General features: G+C 45.2%; 1 protein-coding gene across 10 annotated transcripts in view; it reads left to right on the top strand.

The window, feature by feature from the left end:
- Nucleotides 1-24,908, top strand: part of IKZF4 (IKAROS family zinc finger 4) — a 316,988-nt gene that overhangs the window by 282,483 nt on the left and 9,597 nt on the right. For 4 of the 10 annotated variants that reach the window (XM_078686312.1, XM_078686305.1, XM_078686302.1 and 1 more), the window contains 2 exons: nucleotides 9,322-9,471; nucleotides 10,952-11,083. The exons of 1 other annotated variant lie outside the window; for it this stretch is intronic. In XM_078686312.1, coding sequence (XP_078542438.1) covers nucleotides 9,322-9,471; nucleotides 10,952-11,083 — 282 coding nt within the window. The remainder of the gene's footprint in view (nucleotides 1-9,321; nucleotides 9,472-10,951; nucleotides 11,084-24,908) is intronic. 5 more of the 10 variants (XM_078686319.1, XM_078686316.1, XM_078686318.1 and 2 more) reach the window with 3 other exon arrangements.

Genomic DNA, 24,908 nt, shown 5'->3' with positions numbered 1-24,908 from the left:
AAGCAGCTTCCAAAATCCATGCCTCTCCCTATGGGGTGCCACAGGGCTCGATTCTTAGCCCCTTATTGTCTAACATTTATGGTAATCCTTTGGCTGGCATGGTAGAGGAGGTAGGATTGTCGATTTTTTTCCTACACTGGTGACACCCAAATAGTCTTTTCCCTCTCTGCCAAAGGAGCCTCCAAGCCCTCTTCCCTTCAAGATTGGTTTTGTAAAGTCACGCAGTGGATGCAAGTTAATTCACTCAAGCTCAATGGGGAGAAGACTGAGGTGCTTATCCTGGGGAATAGCAAAGAGCTTTGGGGTACCCAACATTGGCCCCTTGAATTGGGTGTTCCCCCTCAGCCTACCAAACAAGCCCGTAATTTGGGTTTCTTTTGTCGATGACCACCCCTCGATGAGACCTCCAGCAATAAAGGTGGCTGAAACTTGCTTTTCTATACTCAGATGGCTCAAAAAAATCCTAATGATGTTGCAGGATTCTACAAAAAGAACTGTTGTCCAGGCCTTGGTCACCTCTCGCCTGGTCTACGGCAACATCCTCTTTTTAGGAGCCAATAAGGAGGTCATCCTTAAGTTGCAAGTTGTTCAGAATGCTGCTGCTATCCTGCTCTGCCGGATCCCTAAGACTGCCCTTGTTTCCAGTTCTTTGCGTGAACTCCACTGGCTGAAAGTGGAAAATCGCATCAAATTCAAGACCTTAACTTATATGCATAAGATTAAAACAGGCAAGCCCCCCCCAATATTTGAGTTCCATTGCTCAACTATATATTCCCTCTCGCCCTCTCCGTTCAGCTAACCAGACAAAATTTTCGGTCCCGAGACATAGATTGTCCAGGATAGGTGGACGATCTTTTTCTTACTTGGGCCCAACCCTGTGGAACTCTCTTCATCTGTCATTGAGGAACGAGTCCAGCTTTGTATACTTTTGTAAGACGTTGAAAACCTGGCTTTTTAATCAGTAGGTCCTCCACCTCTCTTTTGATTTCTTCAGGCGGCGCCATGAAACCCTTGGGTAGCTGTGCGCCTTACAAAAGCAAATAACAACATAACATAACATAATCTGTGACCATTATGGTATGTTAATTTATTTGTAAAGCACACATATTCGAGAGCTTCTTTGCACTGTATGCCTATTACCCAAAGACGTACACTCTGTGGAGCATCTACACTTTTCTGGTGTAAAGAAGCGTAGATACTTAAAAAGCAAAGACTTAAGCCTATCACATGATTATTTTGAAGGCTGGCGAGGCAAGTTTTGAACATTGTATTGTCCAATAATAGTTTGATGACATCACATGCCATCCTCCCACTCAATACTGTGGTTTGGATAAGAATCAAAACAAGTATGTTAGACGTAAGGTACATACACTACTAACACAGATACCCCAATAGATAGCTAGAGATACCACAAATCTGAAAGTATCATCCATGTTTGTACATTGTAGGATTCTGAGCTACTTCATAGAGATTTACTTTAGATACGCCTTTGGCTGACCCTCAACAAAATGTTTTTTCTGAGGGAAACCTTAGCATGCCAAAATATCCACAGCATTTGGCTCTCCCATTGTGACCAGCTTCATATCAGCAGTTACAAGGATGCATGAATTTAGGACTTCAGCCTTGTTGTCTTCAGACTCAAATTCATGTGTACCATTGCAAACAGCTCCAGCCTCAAGTCCATGTTAACCGTGTGCCTGCTGATGTCATTCTTTTTTTGTTTGTTTAAGAAATGTTTATTCAGTTTTTAAAAGTACAGAAAACAATGCCATACAATAATAATAATGCATGAAATAAGGTAAAACAAGAGGCATATAAGAATAACAAAACAGAATAACCTAGAAGATGAAGAAAAAGGGAAAGAAGCGAAAGAAAGAGAAAGAGAAGAAAGAAGAAAAGGGTTGGGGAGGAAGAGGAAGAGAAAGGAGGAGAGAGGGAGAATCCAAAAGAGAGAGGAATATATGCTGAGAAATAGAAAGAAATTATTAAAGTAAAGGGGAAGGTGAAGAAGAGAGGAAGTTAACAAAGGGGAGCCATAGGAGATCAGACTTAATTTTTAACAATATAGAGGAAGAAGATGCAACAGCAATCCTATGCTCATCACAGACAAAATTCCACCAAGTGGTAACAGAGAGTTTGGAATTATCTTTCCAGCAAGACAGAATCACTTTGAAAGCGATAGCAAGAAAAAGATCAAACAGTTTAGCATTAGAAGAGAGAACAGCAATCTCGTCTGATAAAGAACCTAAAAATACATTCACGAAAGATAATGATGCAGAGCAGTGAAACATTTGCATGCATATATTCCAAATAGATTTCCAAAAGGATAAAACTCAGGCGCACTCATACAATTGATGCTTAAGAGTACCTGTTGCGGAAGAACAAGACCAGCATGAAGAAGACGAAGAGGGCACAAACTTGGAAATACTTACAGGTGTAAGGACAGCCCTGTGATAAATGAAAAAAAGGGATTGCGTAATACGAGCAGCAAGAGAAACCTTAAATAATTTGGACCATAAACGATCCCAAACATCAACTGGTAACACAACAGTTAAATCAATTTCCCAAGCATCTTCAATAGCTGATTTGGAACGGTCAATAACATTTCCCATTAATATTTTATAAACAAGGGCAGCTTTGGGTATATGGAGCGAAAATAAAGAGTAAAGAGGAGATAAAGAAGAAAAAGAAGGCAGAACATTAGGTGGTAGAAGAGATGACAAATGAGATTGTAGGGCATGAGTTATGTTCATATACTCTTGTAAACAGGAGGCAGGCAATTGGTAAACAGTTTGTAATACATGAAAAGGGATAATAGTCATTTGCAAAGAATTGATACACAAAAGAAATTCCCTTCTCCCTCCAATACTTGTAATAAAAAGACTTGCCCTTGTATTTTAGAAACTTATTATACCACACAATGGAGGCCAAAAAACACTGTAGGGGAGATAAACCTTTGGAGAATGTGTCACGTAATAACGATTGGGAGTATTTAATAACCGGGTGTTTGGACAAAAATGTACCATTGGACATATATACAATATGTGGAAATGAGAAATCTTGTAACAATGAGCGTTCCAAGACAACCCATCTAGGAGTTGGGAGAACTGAAAAATCATAAGCTAAAGAAAAGGATTGTTTAATCACAAAAGCAGAGTGGTACAACTTAAAATTAGGAAAACGGACACCACCTTCATTCTTGGGGCGGATGAGTTTCGCCAACGCAATACGAGGGTGTTTGTTGTTCCACAAGAATTTAGAGCACAGGGAGTTCAAGCGAGCAAAATAATAGTTAGGTATTTTGAAAGGAAGCATAGAAACAGTATATAGAATGTGGGGCGTAATCATCATTTTAATAGTATCTAGTCTCCCCCACCATGACAGGAATAATGGAGACCAGCGTTGAAGAAGGGATTGGAGTTTCTTGAGAAGTGAGTCAAACGTAAACTTAAGTGTATCAACTAGGGAGTAGGAAAACCAGATACCGAGGTATTTTATTTTGGAAGGACACCAGGTAAAATCTGTTGATGCAAACATGTATTGGTAACAAACAGCATTTAAAGGTAAAACTTCGGTTTTAGATAAATTAAGTTTATAACCTGAGATTGAGGAATATAAACGAACTTCATCCATGAAATGGGGGAGGGAAGTAACCGGGTTAGCCATATAGACAAGTATGTCATCTGCATATGCAGAGATTTTTGTTTCAATAGATGCCAGTTTAAAACCATTAATATTGGAATTGTGACGGATGCGTTCCAAAAAAGGCTCAAGACATAAAATAAATAACAAAGGAGAAAGAGGGCAACCTTGTCTTGTGCCCCTGGAAAGGGAAAAAAAGCTAGAAAAGTTGTTATTGACAAAAATACTGGCACGGGGAAAGGAATACAGAAGTTTGACCAAGGAAATGAAAGAGGGGCCAAAACCAAACCATTGCAAAGTACGAAACATAAATTGCCAATTGATGCGATCGAATGCTTTCTCAGCATCTAGTGACAGGGCAGCTAGGGGAAATTTAAAGGCTTTACTGTGAGAAATTATGTTGGAAAACATACGAGCATTGTCAGAGGCTAACCTACCTTTGAAAAAACCTGCCTGATACGTTTTAATCAGGAGTGGGATGAGGGAGTCTAGACGGGAAGCGAGAATTTTGGCAGAAATTTTACAATCATAATTAATCAGGGAAATCGGGGAAAATTCTTACATAGGGAATGGTCCTTATCTGGTTTGGGAATGATAATTATGAGGGCATCCAGAAAGAATCCTGAAGCTGTAGCAGAGGAAATAAAGGAGTTAAAAAGTTGGAGCAGTTGAGGTACAAATATGGCATGAAACGTAGAGTAAAACTCAATAGGTAAACCATCAGGACCCGGCGCCTTAGATTTTTTGAGGGAATTGATGGCCCGAAGAATTTTTGGAAGGGAGATATCATTCTCTAACTGGGCAAATTCTACGGGGAGTGAGGGTGGGGAAGGGAGACCATCAAAGAAAGACGTTAAATTAGGGTCAGACGGGTGGGTGTCATCAGTGTAGAGAGAACGGTAATAATCATGAAAAACTTCCGCAATATCCTTGTCAGAGGAAACTAATTTGTTTGTACGTTCATTAAGAATTGGACCAATGGTTTTGCGTTCAGATTTGATTTTAAGATAATTTGCTAGCATTTTACCCGCTTTGTTCTGGCCTCCATGGTATTTAATTTTGATTTTTAAAAGGGTGTTGCAGGCTTTCACCGTAACAATTTTGTTTAAGTCAGATTTTGCCTTAATTAAATTATGATGGGCATCATTGGATTTAGAGGAAAAATATGAGTGTTCAAGTAATTTAATACTTTTAAGTTGGTCCTCATATTTACTTCTATTAGCTTTCTTCTTCTTGGCTACTTACGAGATTGTGAAAGCTCGAAAGGCAGCTTTGAAGGCATCCCAATTATTAGGAACAGAAGTATCAGAGGGGACATTAAGGGTAAAGAATTCATTAGTGAAAGCCGTAGCTTCTTTAACAAAAGTAGTATCAGACAACAGGTATGTATTAAATTTCCAACGACTAAAACTGGAGGATGTTAGGGTAAGGTCAAGGGCTGCATAAACAGGGGCATGGTCCGAAATAAAAATAGAACCAATATCTGAGTTTTGAAGGGAGGGAAGGAGGGCCTTACTAACCAAAATGTAGTCTATACGTGAGCGAGTATGATGAACATTGGAAAAAAAGGTATATTCCAGAGAATCAGTCTTCCATACATCATAGAGAGGACGGGAGGCAATGGCAGATTGGAAACATTTATGAGACTTTTCCGTTTGAAATTTATGTGAGGAAAGTCTGTCAGAAAATGGGTCTAACCACTGATTAAAATCACCAGCTAGGACAATATTTGGGCAATCAATATTCGAGATAAGAATTTTAATGTCATTCCAAAATTTAGGGTCTGGTCGAACTGGCCCATATATATTTAAGAGGACCAAAGTCTGATTTTGGATCACAACCTTTGCCATTACCCATCGTCCCTCATCATCATTCCGAGACGATAGAATTTGGACCGATAGACCTCTGTGAAACAAAATCGCAACACCCCCTTTTTTGTTAACAGCAGGAGAGAATACCACTTGACCCACCCAATGCCTTTTCAATTTAGAGGATTCAATATCAGTACAATGAGTCTCTTGTAAAAAAACAACTTGAGAGTTAAGTTTGGATAAATGTGATAATACCTTTTGACGCTTGACAGGGTGACCAAAACCACGAACATTCCACGTCACAAAATTACACATGATGGGAGGCGAGGATGGGAGAAGCATCTAGGGGGAAGACACATGGCCGGAGAGTCTCTACATAAAATGAGACAATGACAAAAAAGGAAGTAGATGAAACAGTGGAACAAAACAACCAGTACACATAGGAAAGGAAGGAGAAAAACACCCAAAATAACATTATATAAGAATATGGACCAGAGAAACCGACAAGGAGGAAGGAAGTATTGACCTAGAAGAAAGAAGGATAAGAGTGCACAAGTCAATACGGGAAAACCAAGAAGGAGGAAAGAAGTAGAAAAAAGAAGAAAAAGGGGGGAAACAACAGGAGAGAAAAAAGAACACAGATCAAGGCAAAGAAGCCAGGTCTGAGAGGAGAGAGAAAACCACAGCAACATCGGGGGTGGGAAACACCGACGAGGACGAGGACTCCAACGGGCCACAGAAGAGCAGGAACAGGCAAAGAAAGGGAAAAATCAAGAGACCTCAAAAGAGAGGGACAAAACAGAAAAAGAGACATGACAAATCCAGAGCAATGAGCAAAAACAGCAATTCCACGCATGTATATAGCAAATCAGCCATTGGTGTCCATATCAGGAGTAGAAGCCGACTGAAGATATGCATGAAGCTTCTGGGGGTCATCGAAGGATCGAGTCTGACCATTGTGCGTGATCTTGCACAAACACGGATGTAGGATACCATATTTAATATTGAGCAGTCTCAATTGTGGGCGAAGATTCAAAAATTCCTTTCGTCGGGCATTAGTCGCGTTGGAAAGATCCTGTGAAATGAAAATAGGATGGCCTGACCATATGAGACGACGTTTGAGCCTGGCAGCTTTAAGGACAGTCATTAGTTCAGTGAACTCCAGGAATAAAATAATAATGCCACGAGGTTTAGTTGAATTGGAGTTAAGACTGCCCAAACCGTGAGCACGCTGGATATTAAGTGGATTAGACGCAGGTTGGAGGTCTAACAGTTCATACAAAGGACACCATATCCGACCCCTCAATATTCTCCGGAACTCCATATAAGCGTAGGTTATTACGTCTGTTACGATTTTCAAGGTCCTCAGTATGGATTTTGAGCATTTGAATCTCCTTTTCCAGTTGGGGTATTTTAGTCGAGATATCCTGAATATCACTAACGCGTTGTTCCAAGTTCAGAGCTTTACCCTCCATAGTGACCCACCTCTCCTCAATTTGCTTAAGCTTCTCATTAGTGGTAGACATGAATGGTTGTAAACCACGAACCTCTTCTAGTATGGAGTCTAAAACAGGATTAGGAGAGGTATGAATCGGGGAGGGTGGGTCGTTTTTAAGTCTTTTAGGCTTGGTGCCTGTGAGGGATGACTTTGTGGAATTGGCGTCATGAGACATAATAAAACGCAGAGGGCTCATCCAAGGCCAGGAATAAAATTACCACTGAGAGGAGCAACGTGAGTGATTCAGACAGTGTAGAGAGAGAAACGTAGGAGTGGATAATAAGAGGATAACACAGGAAAAAGCGCACGGCAAAGTAATACCAGCAGCTCACACCCTGCTAAGAGACCAAACTATATGGTAAAAATGGTCACAAACGACTCCCATGGGGCCAAATGCTCAATGTCAGTAGAAATGCCAGGTATATAAGATAAAGGAAGGCCAAAACTGCATGGCAGGAATACCCAGGTAGAGAAATGCAGTCATAAACGCATGTGGCGCAGGTAAAAATACACGGGTAAACCAGGGGCTTAAAATGGCCACTGTAAATTCAGAAGTGATGAGACTGAGGGAACAAGTCGGGAAACAGCAAGCAGAACTTCATGGAGGTGCCACATTATAAAAATGAAGAAATATTGAGAAGCTGTACATTACAGGAGTGCTGGATGATACTCGCGCCGGCAGCTGCAGAGATCTTGAAAGCTGGTGTGAAGACGCAGGTACGGCGGCTCAAAATGGCGGCCGTTCGCGTCGATGATGAAGGAGCAGCGCCGACAGCTGAATCTTCTGAGAACCGGCACCAAAGTCACTCAAAAAGTAAACAATGGACGGAGCCCATGTTCCGCCACTGATATCCCGATGTTCCGACAAAAATTAGCTCATTTGAGGCTTTTATACTGGAAATGCCGCCTGCAGCTCTGCGGAGCTCACGGAGGATCCGTCCCGTCGGCGTGTAAGCCACGCCCCGCTGATGTCATTCTTGACTCACAGAAACATGGCCATTACAACGCCAAGGGCCTTAAATTGTTTATCTTATTGTTTTATTAACCTCCTTTAACAGTTGTGAATATTCAAGACATTGTAATCTATGTAGGATCCCTTTTGTAACGTGTTTAGTAATAGAAAAGTAACTTCCGGATTTGGACAGGGAGGGTCTGCTTGCTTTACCAGTGACACCATTGCTGTCTCTAGTTTATGGAGAGTCCCCATAATTCTGCAAGCGATATGAAAAATATCCATGGCTGCGGGTCAAAAAAAGCCTTTTCTCTTTTCTTTTTTGAGGGGGCTGCTGCATCATGTTACTAGTTTTTCTCTGAGAGTGTGCTTCTTCCAACTTGCACTGGTGCCTAGCTGGATTTCCGATTTTAGTGACCTCTGCATGCCCCCATGCTAGCTCATTTATCATTGCTTTCATGATACATTGTGTATTCTGCCTCCTGTTCGTCATTTTAGAACTGCTCTTTTTGTGCTGCATTCATCTTCTTTCTGCTCATTGCAGTCTGATCATTAACTTCCGCTGCCAGACAAATTGTACTGACCAGGCACGATATTTCATTAGTCATCCTCGCCAACATTTTATTTGCAAAATTTTCTTTATTTTTTTTTAAATTTGAGAATCTTTCACCTGTGACACATATCCTTGGCCTCTTGCTTCCTTATTCTTTTCTGCACCCACTGCACATTTTGTCCCTGTTTATCCCTCCTGTCTCGCACACTACCCTTTATCTTGCATACCTTTTCGGTTGTCCTGGCTGCAGTCTAGACACCCCACCACCCCCGCAGTCTCCCGCTGCCTTGCTGTCATCTGCCCACCCTTCTGAACAGAGCAAAAGAACACAAGAACGTCATGAGAAGGCTCATTAGAACTATACTTTCTAACCCTCTTGTATATTTTATAAATGGACTGTAAAACTACCAAAAGCATGTTTTAAAACCCTGTACCTTTCTCTTCTGATGTGTCAAGCTAAAATAGAGGCTGGTTTTGTAGCAGGTACTCTGAGCGAGCTCATTCTCTTAGATAGGAATGTTAGCACTTTGTAAATTTGGGGCATCATCTCTTTTTACTTAACAAGATCCCTAGGCCAGGATGGGTGGATTAACAGTATGAGATTAGTGGCATCTGGGTTTAATAAACTGATGAAGTGACTTTTTCTGAATACTTGTAGGCCTTATAATGGTTTAGAAGCACCCAACCAACTTCGAGCCCCACATCTGTCAGAGTCTCTCCCATCCTAAGGCAGTCAGCGTGGGGCGTCACTGTCTTGCATGTTTTCAAGCACAGGGGGTTGCCAGTCCTCATGGGTGCCATTCCCTGCTGGTTTAGGTATGCGATCTGTTTTTATGGCCAGGGTCTGTTTTTTCATTTTTTTCAGTCTCCTCCCCCACAGTCGGCAAGCCCTACAAGTGTAACTACTGCGGCCGCAGCTACAAGCAGCAGAACACGTTGGAGGAACACAAGGAGCGATGTCACAACTACCTGCAGAGTCTTAACACTGAAGCCCAGCATCTGGCCGGTCAGCAAGGTTGGTAACCTCTGCTCAGCCAGTTTAAAGCCAACACTGCAAGCTGCTTGACATTCAACTCAGGGAAAGACTGATCCATCATATAGACAGGAGGTCATTTGCATTGTTACTGAACTGACCGTAGCGTTAATTACTGGATGTACATTTTAAGACTGCCACAGTAGACTATATGTAGCCTCAATCCCCTGCCAACTTTCAGCTGCCATCCCCTACCCCCCAATTGTAGAAGCTATCTACTCCAGCTCTCCCTAGGTTATTACTGCTGATCAGTCCACTGACTTAATCGTTTCCGGATTTGTACTCTGGCTAATACTGTTGTTCCTATGACTAATTTTCATTGACTTGTCTGCTTCTTGGCACTCCTCTCCTTCCGTCTTACATAAAAAAAATTTCCTCAGTTCTGTCATCTGGGTGTGTTTTTAGACCTGTCTGACAGCACCCCAGGAGCAGTCGTTTTAAAAATTCTTTGGTAATTCTAGCCGCCTCCTTCCATTTACAATAATAAATTGCTGTTCAGCCATAACAACACTGTAGCGACATCACCTTGTCTGTAGTGACACCGTGTCCTGTAATGCTGCCATAATCTTGCTTGAGCAGCAGAGAAGTGTGGCAATGAGGAATGTATCTTAAAAAACTACACTTGTATCTTAGAAAACTGAACTTCAATGTGCAAAATATGCAAAAGTCTTTGTTTGAGCAGAACCAGCTCAGGGTCCGAGATGTTGAGCGCTTTGTAAACGTTTGTGCAGTTTTGTCTGTGGAAATTCAGCAGTTCTGAGCAAATTAATCGTAAGGAACATAAACCTTACAAAACAACTCTGCATGTGTGCAGAGCGTACCTTTCTTCCTCCTTGTCCCGGGCAGAAGACTTAAAAATTCTGCACATTTCTCCGGTTTTTCTCTAAATTATGTCTCTGAACCAGTTTAAAAGCCTGACCTAGACTGTTAAGTGCACTGTGATCCAGCAAAGGCTGCTGTCTTCCCATCTGTGATGCTTTTTGGCGACGATTACTGCATAGGGCAGTGTTATTACATGAAGCAGCGCCTGCTGTCCCACAGCTTGCTTAGCATTCTGTGGGAGAACAGTTGTAATGGTTGCAATCCTAAACAGCTAAGAGCTGAAGATTATTAAAACTCAAATGCTAAGCAGAATAGGATGGTTAAGGTACTCGGGAACGGACAAGGAAAAGAAAAGGTGAGCTCTGTACCTGGCTTTCCCTGTGGCTGGAGTGTGTAGGTTGCAGCCAGAGACAAATGTCATGAGGCAGGGATGCAGAATTTGTGCAGGATAGTCAGCTTCTGTGTTTCAATTAGGTTTTGCATTTATGAGCTGGAGGCAAAATAAGGGACTAAGATGAGAATTACCCTAACTTTGGCCATGGGTCATACATGGAGTCCCGAATTGGCCATTTTCCAGGTCGCCGGTTTTCTCTCCTACCGGTGTTTATCTCAAAAGGTTTTTCCTTCCTTCCCTTGCTAGGCGAGGAGATGCGAGACCTGGAGCTGGCGCCGGATTCCCTGCTTCACCCTTCCTCTGATCGCCCGTCTTTTATTGACCGGCTGGCAAACAGCCTCACCAAACGGAAACGATCAACTCCTCAGAAATTTGTGGGTAAGGGCAGGCGCTGGCTTACTGAAGGTAGCAAAACCACAGCAGGAGAGAGTTGGAAACTGTAGACTGCTAGCTTGAGGGAGGCTCAACTATATGCTAGAGACTAAAGAGACTCACTGTAGGCTATATTCAGCATGCAGATTCAACCGGAGAGCCTGGGACTTGTTGCAGGCTCAGGTTGCATAGATTACACAGCCCAGGAAGAATCAACAATAGTATACACATCCTTGAAAGAGTCAGTCATAAGCTATAGACAAGGGGGAGGCTCAACTGCAGACTCCAGGGAGACTGGACCTTATTATATGTACTGTGGGGAGACTAAACCATGGGCGGCTGCATCTAGATACATTCACCTATGGAATGCATACTCCCTGTAGGTTACATAGGAGGAGGGAATAACCTATGGCCAGCAGACTAGATTCAGTCATCCGTAGGTGACACACCACGAGCAAGCTCAGTCAGGGGTTGGAGACTCCAGGGGCAAAGCCATGTAGACCACAGAAGCCAGAGAGACTCAATCTTGGGTTACACCCTGTGAGCAGCCTACTAAATGATCGGTGTAAAGGCCAGTTTAATCCATCTGATATAAATGCTCCAAACAGAAAACATTAGTAATGAATGCACAGAAGTCAATTTAAGCTTTCTTCTACACCATTCTAGAGTTACTTGTAGATGAGTGACATCAGGAGCTTCACACTAGAAGATGGTGTGCTGCGTTTCTTGTAGTGTGATCTGAAATAAAGCTTTAAGGTGAAAAAAGTTTAAATTTATTTGAATTTCCAGCTACAAAAAAAGGATAGGTTACCTAAAATTAAATGCCAAAGTTAAACTTTTCAGTGCTCCTATCATGAGGGATGATTGCTTAATTACCTCCCTAAGAAATACATTTTACTCCTGCCTTCCACAAGTAGAAAATAAAATTGCCTTTCTTGAAAACATTATCGTATAGGTCCATATTGCGCATTGTGCCCAGGGTATGCCATAGGCATGTGTGCTCGCTTTGTGCACCCCTTTGGTATTACAGAAGGGGCTGTAGACAGATTATGTGGCACCTTCTGTAATACTGATAGCACTGACACTCCTGTAGTGCTGACGCTATCTCAAGAGGATGTTTCCAGTAGCGGACGCTTGTATTGCAAAGTGGTAGGCGGGGGAGGTGAACACAAGCAAAAAGACAGAATTATGAATATAAAAAATAGCACTTGCCTTGTCCGACGGCCACCACCTTGCTCCTGATCCTTGCTCCTGTCCAAGAACTGCTGCACACTGCATAGTATTCCCAGCTGCCAATCCTAGCGCTCCTCTCATACTGGGAATACTATTCCCAGCATGAGAGAAGTGAGAGGATGAGTCTGAGCGCCCTGGTTCGGCGCTCAGACACCGACTGGAGCCTGTGTTGATTCTCCTCCCGGCTGTACAACACAACTTGGGTTGGAGAAAGGCTAAGTGTGCATGACGAAGAACAATTGCGATTCTCCTATTTCCATGACCAGAGAATCTGGATTTCATTAAAGACATGTAGGCTGACATTATGCATAATCTTTTAATGCAGTCTCCAAGCAGCTGCATACATCACAATACCAAAGGTTCCAAAATGGAATATAACAAGTACATAAACGCCATGAACTGACAACAACCTGCCTCTTTTAAATGTAGATGAGAGAACGAGTAAGTCCGGGAAATATAATAAACTTTCAGAATTTCAACTTGAAGAATTTAAAACTTCCAATGGATCCTCGAGGAGGCGTGAAGGAGGAAAAAGTCAAAGGAAGGATAATCCAACACATCACGCGGTTAAGAAGAAGGGTTACCTGAAAAGAGAGAGAAGTAAATGTCTCCAGAAAAGAAGTATGACATACAACACGTAAAGAGAAAATACAGAGATGAGAAAAATTACTCTAAAACTATTAAGGATAGCAAGCTAAGCGTTAAGGCAATGTCATTACAAGCAAGAAAACATTGTCACTGTAATCATCCAAGGGGTGGGATGGGTGGGATAATGTCAGCCTCCGTGTCTTTAATGAAATCCAGATTCTCTAGTCATGGAAATAGGAGAATCGCAATTTCATTACAAGACGTAGGCTACATTATGCATGTTGGTAGCTTTGTAAGACAGAATTAGACATACATTCGATGGGTTTGCAGTAGTGCCATGCAAAAATGCTAGCGTTCGACCAATCGGACGCTTTGGGGATGTCGTCCAACTTACCTCCAAACCACAGAGATTTACTGACCATAGCGTCTCTAACAGAGTGAGCTTGAAATTTTTTTAAGTCCATGCCTGCTAGGTTCATGGCAGATTTAACCCATCTAGCAATGGATGTAGAGGTTATAGCCTTATGGGGTTTAACAAAAGAGATGAGTAATTGATTTACACCTGGGGGGCGAAGACTAGACATTCTTTGATCATACTCTCTCATGCAGTCATCTACACTAAGTTTTGAGCAAGGATCAAAACGTGGATAGAAGATTGCATCAGACATAGTTTTGTTTCTTCTGTAAATATCAAATTTGACGTCAAAGATGTTATAAGATCTGTGAGAGATCTCTAGATCTTTGACATCAGAGACTCTTGGACAGGAGATAAGGCATAGTAGAGTTGCAAGCTTGATACAGAGGTATTTTCTATTCAATAGGGTGTTATCTGGCCAGTTATTAAAAAGGTCTAGGATTACATTTACGTCCCAGAGGGTATCATATTTGGGTTTAGGAGGTCATCTTAGGCGAATGCTCTTCATAACTCTGCATACAATGACATTTTTACCTACTGTTTTCCCGTTGACAAGGATATGGCCAGCAGAGATGGCCGATCTGTAGCAATTGATAGTTCTATAGCTTAGATCCTCATCAAATTATTCAAGCCGGAAGTTCACTACGTCAACAATAGGTGCCTGTAAGGAATCCAAGTTCTTTTCCAGGCACCAACGAACTCAGCATCTCCAAATGTTGTTGTATCTATAGTGAGTGCCTGGGGCCCAAGATTCTCTGAGGAGTGTAGCAGCTGATGATGAAAGGCCTGAGATTCAATTGGATCTCCTGACACTTTCCAAGCAAGAAGGTTCACACTCCCTGTCTGAATTAGGGGGTGAAATCCTCCGTCTACGTCTGTCAAAAGATTCTCTTGGGTAAGGATTAAGAATGGGGGTGTATGCCAGTTCCAGAGTGGTAGGGAACCAAGCCTGAGAAGGCCAGAACGGAGTTATAAGGACAATGGAGCACTGGTCATGTCTCACTTTCTTTAGGTCTCTTTGGATCATGGCAAAGGTGTCACTCCTGTCCAGGGTTGGAGAAATGCGTTCACTGCTAGAGCACCAGGATCGGGCATCCAGCTGAAATGTTTTGGCAGTTGAAACATAAGTCTGCTGGCAAAAAGGTCTATCTCTAGTGGACCCCAGATCCTGTTCAGAGTCCTGGAAACAGAAAATTGAGTTTCCATTCGCTGTGATCTTGAAGGAATCAGGAGTTCCAATCCACAGAGATGTTTGTCTTGCCAGGAAGGTATTCTGCTTTGAGGGCAATTTTGTGCTCTAAGCAGAACATCCAGAGTCTCCTGGCTAGATTGGAGAGGTTCGCAGATTTGGTACTTCCGAGGCGATTGATATAGGCGACCGCGGACATGTTGTCCATCTGCATGACGACTGACCTGCCTTGGAGAGAGTGTTTGAAGCTCATAAGGATATAAACCCAACTGTTAGCTCCAGATAATTTATGTGGTGAGAGGATTCCTCTTGGGACCAGAATCCCCCCGTGTTTTGATTGAGAAGGCATGCGCCCCAGCCGTGGAGTGACGCATCGGATTCTAAGACAAATTCTGGCTTTTAGCCAAAGATTACTTTGCCATTCCAAGCTTCTAGGTTGTCTAGCCACCATGTAAGTTCTGATTTGGCCTCCTGGTCCAGAGTAATTCAATCTTCGTACCAGAGACCAGACCTTAGGGCTCTCCCTTTTATCCTTTGCAGGCCCCGATAATTTAGAGGGCCAGGGAAGATTGATTGAATGGAGGAGGAGAGGAGACCGAGTAGTCCGGCTAGTTCCCTCAGGGGAAGGTCTTGCTGTTTCAAGACATGTCTTATCTCTTTCTTGATCTTGGATATTTTTATGGAAGGAAGAATAAGAAGGCATTTGGAGGTATCCACGGTGAAGCTGAGAAACTCCATAGATCTGGAGGGAGTCAGGATAGATTTTTCTTTGTTTATAATGAACCCTAGACTCTCTAAGAGATCCATTACAGTTATCAGGTCTTGGACTATTTGTGTGAGGTCTTGCGCCATTATAAGGATGTCGTCTAGATATATGATCATGCGGACACCTCTTTCTCTTAGGAATAAGGCAATCGTTCTCATGACCTTGGTAAAGCACCAAGGGGCAGAGGACAGTCAGAAGGGACGTGCTCGGAACTGGTATAGGTGTTTGTTCCACATAAACTGGAGGAAAGGTTGATGGATTTCAGCCATAGGGATGGTGAAATAGGCGTCTTTTAGGTCCGATTTGACCAACCAGTCTCCCTCCAAAAGAAAATCCCTCAGGAGATGGATGCCCTCCATCTTGAAATGTCTGTAGACCAGGAATTTGTTGATTTCCCTTAAATTTATCACAGGTCTCCAACCTTTCTCTTTTTTCTGTATGAAAAATAGTGTACTTATGAATCTTATTGCTTCCAAGGGGACCTCCATTATCGCTCCATTCTGAAGCATGGAGGAGATCTCTTGATCTACTATTTTTTGCTGATCTAGGGAGAGAGGTATGTCTCTCAGGAATGAGGTTTGTGTAGGTATATGCGTGAAATCTTATTGCAAAGCCCTTTACTGTGTTAGGACCCAGGGATCCTGAGTTATTAACTTCCAATTTCTGTAAAAGTGTTTGAGCCTGCCTCCCACCTTTAGGGGGAAGAAGGGGAGGGTTGGAGGGGGAGAGTACTCACTTGGTGGGTTTGTGCTGATGGAGGAGCCACGAGATCTGAATCCTCTTGAGCGGGGGCCTCTATCTCTCTGGGGTTAGAAGGCAGGAGCGTAGTATTGTTGGTATCCACGTCCGAAGCCACAGGATCTTTGATAGGGCCTTTGATTAAACTATCCGGAAGAGAGGCCCCTTCTTCCGGCCTGCCCAAAGAGGTTGTTGTTAAAGACCTTCCTTATATTTTGCTGAGCCTTATCTAAGGCAGTGAAAGTTGATACATATTTACCAAGAGATTTGATAAGGTCTTCTCCAAAGAGTAGTCCTTTTGGGTTGTTAGAGGGCTCTTTATCGGCCATATCACTGAGCTTACGATTAATTTTAGTGAGAATACTCTGCGCCTTTCGGCATTAAGGCTTGGGTTTGCGTTACCTAAGAGTATTTAGGGCTCTCTGGCTCCAGCCTCTAATTAGTTCGGTATTGAGAGGTGTACCACGCATGTGGCTCTCCTCGGCGGAATCAGTTATTCTTGGAATGGGTCCCTGCACGTCGAGAAGACGGTCCTGGCAGCCTTTCAGGGATCTCTCATCCCTTTTCTGGAGTCCCAACCGACCGTAAAAAGGAATTTTATGAGCTCAGGGTCGAGGTTGGGAGTTTGGCAAGTTTTGTCTTCGATGGAAGGTCTCAAGCCCTCTGATCTGAGAATGCTCCTGTTATCCCACTTGAGTAGGTTGGGTAGCTATTTCTTTATGAATTTGGCAACATGGTCATGGGGCCACAACTCAGAGGATCTAGGATGCTTGGGGTTTAGAGGGGAGAACATTTCTTCTCCCATGTGGTCAAGGATGTTGTCCTTAGAGGACATAGGAAGTTCTTCCTCAATATTGTAGAAGTCGTCATCCACTTCATCTAGGTCTAAGATATACTCGTCGGGGATATCAGATGATTCAATCTCGTTAAGAAAGTTATCCCGTGTCATTTTGAGCACTATGATGATTTGTGCCGCTAGAGACACCCAGATAATTTATGCCGCGGTGGGCACCCAGATAGGTTGTGCCTCCAAGGACACCCAGGGATTTTGAGGTGCGGGACCTTGAATTGAATTGAATGGAATACACACTTATTTAGTGGGCATCCCAGCGCTTATTGTGACACTTTGAAGACATAGACTGATCCCGGAGAGAGGAAGGTTTTAAGCTGCTTCCTAAATTTAAGGTAGCTAGATTCCAGTCGTAGATCAGCTGGAAGCTGGTTCCAGAATTTAGCTGCATTATGGGAAAACCGCCGACCTCCAGTTTGTCACCGCTTGGTCCAAGAAACTGCAAGTAGTCGTTTGTTATTGGATCTCAGGGTTCTATTGGGGCAATATAATTGCACCATGGACTGGAAAGTGGAGGACCCTTCCCAGAAATAGATTGGTGAACAATACACATAGCCTTAAACCTAGTTCTTTCCTGGATAGAGAGCCAATGCAATAAACCAAGGGCAGGTCTGGCTGAAGCACGTTTGGGAATGTTCATTAGAAGGCGGGCTGCACTATTCTGAACAACCTGCAGTATCTTAGTAGTTCCTCGTGGAGCACCCAAGTAGACTGCATTTGCATAGTCTAGGCGAGACAGTATAAGTGCCTGGACTAATATACGTCTGGCATCAAAAGGAAGAAGGAAGAGGATCTTCCTTAACATCCTAAGAAGTCCATAGCAATCTGCTGCGACTTTACGAGCCTGTATTTTAAAATCCAAATTGCAGTCGAACCAAATTCCCAAACTCTTAATTTGTTTCTTAGGGGCAGGAGGGGGACCTGAGCAGGTGGGCCAAAAAAGATCTATAGTCATGGGGGCAGAATGGCCCAGGAACATAAGTTCTGTCTTTGCTCCATTCGGTTTTAGGAATGACTTGTCTATTCAGTATTGAGGTGCTAAGACCTCCCAGGTTCGATGAGGTGCTAGGACCTCCTAGAGCGCTCGTAGGGGTAGTTTGCTCAATATTCTTACTTTTTAAAATTATTTTACCCCTTGTCTCAGTGCTCTTGTCAATGAGGATTTCAGTAGCCTCGTCCTCCTGAGTGGGGAGTTGTCTCTTGGGTGGAATGACCTGGTTTAAGGTCTCAAACATACATGACCTCATTTCTCTTTGCAACATTTTTCTAAAGGTTTCTTTATCGATTTTGGGGGTGGGGGTGGAAGCGTCGTCTGAATCAGAATCCGACATTGCGCTTTTTAATGTTTATAAAAGTTGGGATTTGCCACTTGTTGTATTAGGCCAAAATAAAGGGCTATAATTTGGCCAGAGGTAGAAAGGATAAGGCAGGGTCAAACTGCTTAAATGCCCGAATAGGAGATTGCTTAGAATCTAGAGGTTAAAATGTCTCTAGATAACTCAAATACCCCTTCTTTTTTTTTTTTGTGCGGAGCATTTAAAAGTGTAATTAGCCTTGCTTCAGAAAAGAGAGAGCGTTTAAAAGTGTAATTAGCCTTGCTTCGGTGAAGACAGCTGATCTGATCGTCATCTGACGGTCGCGAGGGCTCGTTGTCATGGGGATGATTGCAAGCGATCGGTTGGAGCCCGAGTTGAAGGCAGGAAGAGGAAAGGATCTTGGCAACCGTAGGACGGGACTTTACTGCGATGCAGGGACGTGCCGTTTTTCAGTCGCGGCCTCCATCGGGAACCATGCGAGGGTGTTTGTATTTGGTGGCCGCCAGCACGCGGAGAAACAAGAAAAATAGTAAGATGCTACTTACGGGTAAGCTGGAAGGATGTATGACATTACAACGCATGCTTTTACCACGCATGCTGTTACAATGCAGTTTTTACAACGCATGCTGTTACAACGCATAGCTCTTTGGGGTGCTGGATAGTGAATAGTTTAATTTACTATTCCAACTCCAGTCCCCGTGGATAGTAGTGAAGGTGTTGGATAGTAAATTAAAACTATTCCCTATCCTAGAGCGCCCCCCAGTGCAATGCGTTGTAATGGTTTTCGTTGTAAAACCTGCGTTGTAAAAGCACTGCGTTGTAAAAGTTTCGTTGTAAAGGATGTTTCCCAGCTGGAATAAAAAGGTTATTCAACATGAAAAGGTACGAGAACAGTGAGTTTCTAGGAGCTTATATTACCAGTAAAGGAAGAAACAAAAAGGGGAGGGGGATCTCCATAAATTGGAGATCGGTGGGGACGGGGTAGGGGGGCGGGTTAGGCCACCGTTGTTAAGCTAATAGATAAACAAGGCTTATAAATTAAATTAAATTAAATGATAAGAAAGGAGTTACTTATCTGCTCTGAGACGCATTTAAAAGAGGCTGATTGTTGTCAGCAGCTCATGTCATTTATGTACTGGTTATATTCTGTTCTGGAACCTTCGGTATTGTGATGTATGCAGCTGCTTGGAGACTGCATTAAAAGATTATGAATAATGTAGCCTCCGTTCCTGCCATGGACAGAATGCAGAACAATGTCATACATTCACCCCTGGACAGAGATCTGGGCCTAAATCCATCGTTTTTTGCTCACCATGCCATTCCAGTTTAGAACTAGCCATATGCAAATCAGTCTTAACCCTGCGCCCAATGGGAACAGTCCAGCCTGAACTGCCAGGCCAGGTCCTCCCTGGACAAGAAACAAGCATCCTCAGACCGGTTTTGGGCTTTCAGCCCTCATCAGCCAGGATAGCTTGACTCCAGTGGCATGGAGAGCACGTGATCCACCCCAAGGCATACCCGTCCCACTCGGGTGACAAATGCAAAAGGAACAATTGATGCACAGAACGCAGAACATTGTAATACATTCACCCCAGTACAGAGATCTGGGCTTAAATCCATCGCTGATGAAGGTTGATGCCCTGAAACCGGTCCTAGGATGCTTGTTTCCGATAGGGAGGACCTGGCTTGGCAGTTCTGGCTGGACTGTTACCACAAGGAACAGGGTCAAGACGATTTGCATATAGATGGGTCCAAACTGGAGTGGTATGGTGAGCAAAAGAATGATGGATTAAACCCATATCCCCTGTGACTGGGGGTGAATGTTTGCATTGTCCAGCATTCCGTCCATCAATTGTTTCTTCTGCGAGTGTACATGAGGGTCTGGCCGGCCAGACCGCCATGAGCAATTAGCAGTGCCTACAACTCCCGCCTCCTCCCTGGTGCTGCTGCATCTCTATGGATCGCCCTGTCCCTCCCTCTGCTGGCAGACTGCAGGACGAAAAAAAAAGTTTTATTACAATTTTATTTTTGTCCTTTGCCTCGGCTGGCTTTCAGCGGGGTTCGGGGTATTCGGGGGTAGATGACGCTCCTCCACCATAACGGATGAGCCGCCCCTGGATGTTCCCTATACAAATGGGTGACTTTGTCACTGTGCGCTATCACGGGTGCACGGGCGCAGAGGCAACCAGGTCCTTAGGGGGCACACTAACAGTGTGCCACAAAAAGATGGCACGGGCAGGACTCTGGAGGAAGCAAAAGGGATCCCATGGACAACCCTCCCCCCCCCCCCTAAGACAACCCCCTGCAGGCTGGTGCAGTCCCACACTACACCCCCCTGCAGGGGAATCCCTGGCTCCTCTTTAAAGTACAGTCGTCTGTCACCTGTAAGGTGAAACATGGGAGCTCCTTGTAAGCACCCCCCTTGTTTTAGGGAATGAGCTGCCCCAGGGCCAGCTGCCAGTTTGTGGATACCCTGGGGGGGCAGCATTTCGATCCTAATAGTGCGCACTCTCCCTGTTTGCATCAGGTGCATGTGCTTTACACAGACAGACAGTGCACCCATTACATAATACAGGCCCTGGAGGTTCGACCTGCAAAAGAAGAGCACTTTAGTATTCCAACAAGATTCAGTTTTAGGCTTGCTGTGTCAAGAGTTGTTTGTAGATGCTGCTGACTCTTAAGTGACTTGGTGACAGGATGCTGAGTTCAGGATCTTTAGGCATGAATGAGATGCAGATAAAAGTCAGTCAGGCTGGGCTGTAGCACGCAGCCTGCAGGCACTGTTAAGTAGGCTTCAGACTGCACATAGGTCGATTTAACCATTTACTGCAAGGACACCACTCAGCTTTCAGCTTTAAACTTCAATGCAACTCCATTGTAAGCCATAGTTAACTCCAGTCATAGCACCCCTGACCAGGTCTTATAGTTCCACTATGAACCGTCGATTTTCCCTCTAAAACCTGCACCCCTCGTTAATGTTGCCTCTCATCACTGCAGCTTCTATGATTGAGTCTGGCAATTCCTTTTCGATGCCATTGTCCTTTTACTGTTCTTTGTACTGGCAGGTGCCCCTTGCCTCATGAGGCAAACAAAACCTAAATGATTACATTTTAGGACACTTGTTTGTGTGCAGAATCACCTTTCACTTGTTCTGCCTGAATTTGTACTTTGATTTTTGCACTATTCAGTGTTATTTATGCTATTGAGTTGTGCAGATGTGTTGAAGGAGAATATAAATTACTGGAAGCAGTGTTCACGCGTAGTTAATGTGTATGCTTATTCTTTAAATGGATCTACCTGCACAGAGTAGTGTAGGATGAAACTAGTGTCTGGGCTCTCCAGAAGTTGCTGGTTTGTCTAAGCATCAGTAGTTGGAGTACGTTTTACTGATGTCATGTACCAGTGATTTTCAGTGGTGGGTGTATGATATATCCGATATTGCTGCTTGGGTTATGTTTGTTGTAGTTACTGTTGATGGATTGCATCTGTAAGAATATTGGGGCTGCCAGAGTGCTTCAAAGTGTTACTGTTACTAGTTCACTATTGATTGAGAGTTCTGAAGTATTCTTTTACCACTGTATGTTGGTGCAGAGCACTGTGGTTGGTGATGATTGGCAGTTCTCCCTTTTAGGAAGAAGACCCGTCTGACAGGTATGGTGTTTCATCACATTGTCCGATAGTTGCAACTAGGAAGAAGCAGGCACACTGCTATTTTTCAAAACCGTTTTTATTAAGAGTTCAAGCAGAATTCGGCACAGCCCTCCACAGTCCGGAGGAGACTGTCAATGATTCACGTGTAGAAGTATGGCAGTGAACCCAGAGTTTCAAAATGACTTACCCCAACAATCCCCCCCCATCCCACCCAGCCCCAAGCAAAAAACTACCCCCCAGCCCAGCCCCAACTACCCACCCCTTATCCCACCCTAACCCGGTGCACGTGATCAGCTTATCAACATGAGATGTATAGCAATGGCAGTGTGGGCCAACAGTCTAGGGTACAGGATCCACATCAAGAGACTGAACATCGGCAATGTCTATCGGGGGGTCAAGCATCAGGCCCCTGTAGTCCGCCCACCGCTTCCAGATTTTGTAGTGTTTGCGTGGACACCCCCGGGCTTCGAAGACCGGCAGCTCCAGGCCCATAAGAAAGTCCAATCCTGCCTTCCATACTCCAAGCGGGGGGGCCCGGTCGCTCTTCCAGGCCTGTGCCAAGTCCCGCTGGGCCACCACCAGACCCAATAGCAGTAGGTGTCGTTTGTAGATGTTACCCCCAACGCCCTCCAGGACATGGAGAAGGCCCAGCCTAGGGGTACGGGGCAGGTCCCACCCCAACACCTCCGACAGGCAGTCCCAAACCCCAGCCCAGAATCTAGTCAGTCTCTCACAGGACCACACAGTATGGAAAAGCGTCCCCCTTTCAGTACCGCACCTCAGACACTCCAGGGCGGCTATCAGGCCCGCTCGCCACAGACGGTCCCTAGTATAATACGCCCTGTGGAGGTATTTGAATTGGATAAAACGAAGACGAATTGCTATGGCAGTACCACGGGGAGATTCAAGGGCCTCACGCCAGTCATCCTCATCCAGGGGGCCGACATCATTCTCCCAGGAGGCCTTCAACGTCGACAGGGAAGGGGAACAGTGCGTGACCAGGGAGCGATATATCTGAGAGACCTTCTTGTCACCCAGGTCCCCCATAAAGAGTTTCGCTTCAATGGGACTAAATTCAGGGAGTTGCTCCAGGCCCACTAGGCTAGGGGCAAGGGCGTGGCGGAACTGGAGGTACCGGAAGAATTGGGACTTGGGCATGTTAAATTCAGAACTAAGGTCTTGAAAGGACTTAAGCGTAGTGCCAGTAAGAACATGACCGAGAGACGAGATCCCGATCGCATCCCAGCCGCCAAACCCCGATAGGGAAGCCAACGCCGGAAGCAAGCCATTACGCCACAGCGGGGTCTCGGCCGTTAGCCTACCCCACCAACCCACACGATGCAAGGCTTGTCGCCAGATCGCGAAGACCACCTGAGTGACTCTCGGCAACAATCTCCTCCGTCTGGCCGAATACAATAAGGTGTGTAGGGAGGCACCATCCATCAGAGAGTGCTCCAGGGCATAGGCCGGATCACTACGGTCCCCGTACCACCACTCGTTAAGCACCAGGAGGTGGGAGGCTTGATAATAAGAAAGCAGATCCGCGGACGCCAAACCGCCGCAGTAAGTAGAGAGAAAGCACGTGCGCAGCGCGACTCTAGAAGCACCCCCAGCCCACAGAAACCGACCCAGCACCGAGTTAACACTGCGGAACCACCGTGAGTCGATCCGGAATGGATGGTTCTGCAGTTGGTAGAGAAGCCGAGGTAAGGCCACCATCTTAAAGATGGCCGACCGACCATAAATGTTAAGGGGCATACGCGTCCACGTCTTGACGTCCATCTGGACCCGATCCCACACCGGCTGGACATTCCGATCCCATGCTACCGAGGCCGAAGTCGAGAGGAAAACACCCAAATACTTCACGCCATCAGCAGCCACCCGAAGGGACGCAGCCCACGGACAGCAGGCCGAGTCACCCCCCAACAGCCACAGGGTCGACTTACGCGGATTAAGAAAGAGCCCCGACGCCTGACCAAACTCCTGCATCAACTCAAGGACACGGGGGCCCGTACGCTGCAAATCTGTCATGAAGAAGAGTACGTCATCCGCATACAAAGCTATTCGGTCCGAGTGGTCCGTCCCCCACACAAAGCCTCGATAAATGGCATCTCGGCGCACCCGGGCGGCCAACTGCTCCATAGCCAGTGCAAATAGGTACGGGGAGAGGGGGCACCCTGACGCGTACCCCTGGTCACAGGAAAACGAGCTGAGACCGCTCCAGAGACCCGTACCGACGCCGTGACATCCGTATAAAGCAACCTAACATAGGAGACAAAGACCGGGCCCAAGTTCAGCAGCGGCAAGAGAGCAAAAAGATAGGTCCAGCTGACCGAATCAAATGCACTATCAATATCCGCCAGCAGAAGCGCCGCCTGATCCCCGGAAGACCCGACCGCGTCAATTGCGGCCTGCGCCCACCGAATGTTGTGTCTCGTCGCTCTGTGCGGCATGAAGCCCGCCTGATCTGGATGGACAAGGGCCGAGATGTGAGGAAGCAGGCGGTTCGCGAGCGCCTTGGCCAGGAGCTTAGCCTCGAAGTTAATGAGGGATATAGGACGATAGGACTCATGGCGATCGGGGGGTCTGCCAGGCTTCTGGAACACCACAATTTCGGCGTGACGCCAGTCCGGGGGGAGGCTGCCACGTTCCCTCGCCAGTTCCAGCGCCCGCCTGTAGTGGGGACCGAGCTGTAGATGAAACTTCCTATAGAATTCACTGGGGAACCCACTCGGCCCAGGCGCCTTGCCCGCATTGAGCTGACCCAGTGCGTCGCCCAATTCCTCTGCCGTAAGGGGGAGATCTAAGGCATCGCGCACCTCATCCGAGATAGCATGCGGGGGGACCGCCGCAAGGTATCCCCCAATGCCGTCCGGGGACATGTCCTCCCGAGAGGCATATTGACGCCCATAATAGTGCGCAAAGCTCGCCGCCAGTACCGCAGGATCCGTTATCGCTACCCCGGCGTCGTCGACCAAACCCCGGCAAAGTGACTGGCTGCAAGGACTGCTGACATAGCCTGTGGAGCATGGTGCAAGACTTATCGCCCCACTGGTACACCCTACTACGCGTAGCCAACCACGCC

Source organism: Lissotriton helveticus, chromosome 1_1 (genome assembly GCF_964261635.1).
Source record: "Lissotriton helveticus chromosome 1_1, aLisHel1.1, whole genome shotgun sequence".
In the NCBI taxonomy this organism is placed as follows: Eukaryota; Metazoa; Chordata; class Amphibia; order Caudata; family Salamandridae; genus Lissotriton; species Lissotriton helveticus.
This window is presented reverse-complemented; position numbering and strand designations above follow the sequence as displayed.